Source organism: Citrus clementina, unplaced genomic scaffold (genome assembly GCF_000493195.1).
Source record: "Citrus clementina cultivar Clemenules unplaced genomic scaffold, Citrus_clementina_v1.0 scaffold_9, whole genome shotgun sequence".
Lineage (NCBI taxonomy): Eukaryota > Viridiplantae > Streptophyta > Magnoliopsida > Sapindales > Rutaceae > Citrus > Citrus x clementina.
The window spans coordinates 10,984,018-10,989,583 of record NW_006261964.1 but is presented as its reverse complement, the minus strand read 5'-3'; the positions used below and the strand labels follow the sequence as shown (position 1 = coordinate 10,989,583).

General features: G+C 36.6%; 1 protein-coding gene across 4 annotated transcripts; it reads left to right on the top strand.

The window, feature by feature from the left end:
• Positions 1-221: 221 nt before the first annotated feature.
• On the top strand, positions 222-5,368 carry LOC18033520 (protein PHR1-LIKE 1). Of its 4 annotated transcripts, none has more exons than XM_024179313.1 (8): positions 222-422; positions 1,215-1,793; positions 2,280-2,508; positions 2,596-2,672; positions 2,752-2,791; positions 2,906-2,963; positions 3,936-4,005; positions 4,609-5,368. In XM_024179313.1, exons 2-8 carry the CDS (start codon positions 1,362-1,364, stop codon positions 5,008-5,010), a joined length of 1,308 nt encoding a protein of 435 aa, XP_024035081.1. In that variant the 5' UTR covers positions 222-422; positions 1,215-1,361; the 3' UTR covers positions 5,011-5,368. The 4 variants fall into 4 exon arrangements, with proteins under 4 accessions (XP_024035081.1, XP_006420652.1, XP_024035076.1 ...); XM_006420589.2 differs by having other exon boundaries at positions 1,215-1,817; positions 2,292-2,508; XM_024179308.1 differs by having other exon boundaries at positions 1,215-1,817.
• The last annotated feature ends 198 nt before the right edge of the window (positions 5,369-5,566 follow it).

Below are 5,566 nucleotides of genomic sequence, written 5' to 3'. Positions count from 1 at the left end.
AAAGAACCAACTGTACTGGGCCCCACTTGCTTACCGTAGCAGCCATGCTCTGTCACCCCCACCCCCACACAAACTAACCAAGTCCATTCCTCGAATCACCACCGCTCAGAAAACTCACCATCGAAATTCAACTCAAATCCCACGGCTGTGATCACGTCATCACAAAACATAACATGCACGTTAAGGTTGCTTAATAATTAATGGACAGTTAGCGGCAAATGAAGCCAAAATCGAATACGTATTCTTCTTTGTGACCTCGTTGTTAAAATCAAGAGGACAGAAAAATGGAAAAGCCATAATCAGGAAAGAATTTTTTCATCATCTTTTTGATAGCTTGCGTACGCGCGGTTGGGTGGCTTCTAAAATTCTATCCAATCATTTGCTTCTCACAATTCAATCTCTCGATTCTAACGTCAGTTACAGTAAGATTCCTTGATACCCTTTTGAATACCTGCCCTTAATTTTTATGAAGTGATTATAAAGTCAGAAACTTTATATCTTTTGCAATACCCAGTTTTTTTTTTTTCGCTTATTCGTTTAATTCTAGTGTGCTTTCGGTGTTGTTTCAGCTAATTATAAACTGTTCTTCTTTTTTCTTTTTTTCTTTTTTTGCTTTGTTTCCCAGTTTGTTTGAGTACTTTATTGATTTATCTGTTGTGATTATGGTCAAATTTGTATATATCCTTCTTTGTAGATTATATGAGCTTGATGTTTACTCAATTTCTGTATCTTTTTGAGTGTGGATATTTTTTAGTGAAGAATTGAGCTTCTAATTTGAAACTTTTATTAATCATTGGCTTGTGATTTGTTGATTTTGATATAACCATCATAATTTGTTGTGTTGGGACACTGGATTGTGGATTGGGATTGATTCAATGCAACTATGTCTAATTTATGTTGTATTATTTTTGTTAGAATTTGCCCATTTAAACTTTATTAAAGTAACTTCTTTGAACATAGTTATTTTCACCATTTTGGTCATTCTATATTTGTTCATGGCCTCTTCATTCTCGCTTTTTCTTTTCTCACAGGTGCTATAGTCGCATTCACAGTGACCTTTTAAATTCAGTTACATGTTCTTAAGAATATCCAGTTGACAATTGTATTTGCATCAAAGTATAAGTTCCTAGGAAACTTGAGTTGCTGCTGATGGTTGCGACTTTTAATTTATGACGATAATGATATTGAGCATCTTCCCTAATTCATTTATCCAGGGATCAGGGATCAGGTAGAAAGCAGCCGAGTTGTTTGGGAGAGTTTCTGTAGCTATTTCCTCATCATTTCCAGTTCTTTCGACATCTCTTGAAGAAAACTATTCCAAATTGTCCAATTCGTTTCAGGTTTCAGCAGAGAGGGAGCCGATGTCCAACCCACAACAGATTTCTGCATCGTCATCCCGATTCCCAGACAATATGCATTTTTCTTCTGTCTCGCCACATGGAAGGTACTCCCAAAATTCTCCTTTCATTTCTCAATCATTAAGAGATGAAGCAAGATTGCGGTCGACCCATTTCTCTCCATCAGAAGGACAACCTACACCTTTGATTAATCACCCTGAGGAAAATAAGGATAATTCCTGGTGTATAGATCCACTTCAGGATTTTCTTGATTTTCCTGAAAATGACCCCGGACAGACTGGTCTGCTGGAAAGTAATACTGGTGATATCGCATCTGATGATCGTGCTAAGAGAATTGAGTGGTGGGCAGATCAGCTCATCTCTGTTGAAGATGGTCCAGAACCAAATTGGTCTGAGGTTCTTGCTGATGTTAATGTCACAGATGCCAGACAAAAGGTTTGTTCCTCAATTGAACATAAGGTTTGTTTTATGCTCAGCATGGCAACTACTTGTGAACTTGCATTTTTTTAATGTGAAACAAGGGAACTGACATATCAGTTGTCTCCTGGTATATGATGCTTAAAGTGCAGCATACATGTTCAATGTATACAATTCTCATAATTAGAATTCCTAGGACTACTTTTAGCTATTGCGTTTTATTGTTGAAAGATCTACTGGATGCCAAAGGTTGATGATCAATGGCATGAGCATAATATCCATGATCTTAATGGAACCTGTTTAATTAACAATAATTATTATTAATAGTGAATGTTATTGCTCTTTTCCATTTAACATGATACTTGGCTAGTACATGTTCATGTGTTTGATTTGATGTTAAGTGCAGTATGTGTTGCCTTTTGTCCCCAATAAATTAGATTAAGGAAATTGTTTTATTCATCTACTGGTTGGTTTCTGGCTTCTTTCTGTTTTTTATCATTCTAGACAATGTACCAGGTGCTGAAACCATCTACGGATATCCCAACACAACACCCTCAAGTTCACCCTCAAGTTCACCCCCAAGGTCAACAACATCAGCCTGTGTCAAATGAAGAATTTCATGCTGTTGCTAATCCATTGTCCATGACACCAGCAAACAAATCCAGAATGCGTTGGACTCCAGAACTTCATGAGGCATTTGTGGAGGCTGTCAATCGGCTGGGTGGCGGTGAACGTGTGTAGCTCTTTGAGTGACAATAACCTTTTCTTCTTTGAAATTATTTAGCTTCCTCTCATGTTGACCCACCACATTAATTTACAGGAGCTACTCCAAAAGGTGTCTTAAAGCTCATGAATGTTGAAAATCTGACCATTTATCATGTTAAAAGCCACCTCCAGGTCTGTTTTTGTCTTATATGTTGTTCATTTAATGAACTCAATCAGGGTTGTTTAGTTAAAATTGTCACTTGAATTTCAGAAATATAGAACAGCTAGACACAGACCAGAGTCTTCAGAAGGTATGAGTTATTGCCTCTACTTTTCTTTTCCCTGACCATACTTTTATTTGATTTTCGGTTAATGATGATATTTGGTAAAATGATAGTGGGTGAAAATCATGATTCTTTTTGCAGGAACATCAGAGAAAAAATCGAATCCTACCGAAGATATGAAATCTCTGGACACGAAAACGTAAGCAAATTCTCTACCTGGAATTTCAGTATGAAGTCAACCTAATTTCCCATGCAATGGATTTTTATGATTAGAACATTTTGTTTGTATATTTCTTTCGAAATTAGCATCCTTTATTAGGAGTTCATGCAGTATTTAGACACTGTTATTATAAAGTTTGGTGATCAGTGTTAATGAGCTTGTAGCTAGATTTTGCATTGTAACAGCCTGCACATTGAACAGCTGATGTGGAATTCTTGTAAAATGAATTTTTCCAAGTCAACCTTTCTGCCTGTCAGACAAGATTCTTGTTCTGGTGCGTTTAGGTTTTTGACATGCCTAACCTAGTAACAAACTCTTGCAGTCAAGTAGAGATGAGAACGTTGTTAATTAGGAGACCGTGAATCCTGAACTGCTTTATCTTTGTCATCACTTTCTTCTGAGCTTAAACTTAGTCATTTCCTTCGAATATCTATCTTTATCTGTTATTATTGTCGTTGATTAGCATGGTGGTTCTGGAACTGGTGGAACCTGTTTTTTGTATCTTTTTTGAGAAGTTGAAACATTCCTTTGATTTATGTAACTCTCATTCCATTTTTACCCTCGGCTTGACTTTTTGGTTCTGCTCGATGCAGGGTCCTGTTTCTTGAGGACATCTGTTGTATCTTTGCAGCTTCCTAAATGCTTGACCTTAGTGGCCCTTGTCAATTCCATTCAAAAGTTATCCTAAATAAAAATATTATTGTTACTTTAGAAGAAAACATGGCGATCATTACTGTTTGCATAAAATCACACTTTAACTTCCAATTTTCATGATCTATCAATTTTAAAAAACATGTGCATTGATGAAAACATTGATTTTATCGGAGGTACCAGCTTAAGACTTTTAGCGCTAGAATTATCTTTCTAGTTTCTATATTGCTCTCAATCTAATCATGCACAGTTTGGCTCATTTTTGAAATTCAAACCATTTATATCTGATTTTGATACCAGGACTATGAGCATCACTGAAGCATTGCGATTGCAGATGGAAGTTCAAAAGCGACTTCATGAACAACTTGAGGTACAATATTGTATGAGTGTCGATTACTCTGACCTTCAGAAGTACACTGAAGTACTAGGAACATAATTCAAGATATATAAAGACATGTATGCTTTCTCATATACTTAAATTTCAGCAATCAAATTGAGGAGGTCAAATATAATGAAGAGATCAAATGTAATTTAGTTAAGCTCTAGAAGAATGATGCTTGGGGAACCCGTAATTTTAAAATGTTCTGAGAGAGTTTGTGTTGAGTGGTTCAGAGAATGAACCTGGCTGCCTTTCAACATTGTAATAAAGAGCTCATTAAGTTGAGGAAGATCATTATTGCCAAATGAAAACTTGACTGCGAAATTGGTGAGGATAAAGCTCTAAGATAGCAGTTGACAGTGATGAAGTTCCTGAAACAGTGAATAGATGATGCAAGAATTTATTTCAAGGGAGGCGAGTAGATGATTTATAGTACTGCCTGAAGTTTCAAAAAAAATTTTAACTTCTTTCTAGACCCTTTTTCCTTTCAAAGTTCGGCTTAAAAAGATTCTCTAAACCACACAATATTGCATTTCTTTACATGTTCACCAAAAGTTTCTTATATTAGCACTTTGGCAATAATACTTTCCGCAGATTCAGAGAAATTTGCAGTTGCGTATAGAAGAACAGGGAAGACATCTTCAGATGATGTTTGAGCAACGAAAACAGATGGAGAACGAAAAGTCCAAGGCCTCTTCATCCAGCCTCGAAAATCCCTCTGCGCCTTTGTTCGAGTCAAAGCAACATTCTTCTCCAAATGAAACATCAATGGCCACAGAACTGGATGTTGCCAAAACAGGAGCAGACACCAGTCATGTAATCTCTGCACCGGAAGATAGTTCTGCAAGCTTAAACCAGAAGCAGAAGGCACCAGAAACCAAGACTGGTGAAGAAGTTGACCCAGACGATGATGAATCTGGTCACAAACCGGTGAAACGAGCAAGATCTGAAGCAACAGCTTTTTCACCCAAATCTGCATTGGGTAACACTCTATAGTATCGGTGTTGCTGCTCAAGAAGATGATGTGATAAGCTGGATTAGGGGTTGTGTCTCGTTTAGGAAATATTATTCTGACATTTCCAGGAATTTTTTATAGTTAGGCTGTATGATATGGAGATTAAGTACCCGTCAGGATGACATAACTTGTCCTTTCCATTTTGCGGAGAACCTAAAGCTCCGGTTTTGAGTTTAATCATCATTGTTCTATATAAGGTTAGGCTAATCTGGCTTGGGGTTGGCATTGAAAAACTGGCAGTAGGAGAAGATGGATGTAGTTGATGCATATAATTTTGCATTGTTCATTGCAAGATGATTTACTTCTTAGTGGAATAATGGTTAAAGTGTTGTGTGTGTACTTTCCCATTTGTGAAAAACCTTTTGCAAGTTGCAAGGTGATGAAATGGCTGTATATAGATTTACAGATCATTAAGAACTCTAATTATTAAAGCAAAATGCAGGTATCAAAATATGTGGTTATATTGAGAAATTTTGATTCTGGATATCCATGAAGGCATGTATTTATGAAGATTGTGCATTCCAATCAAACAAAAGT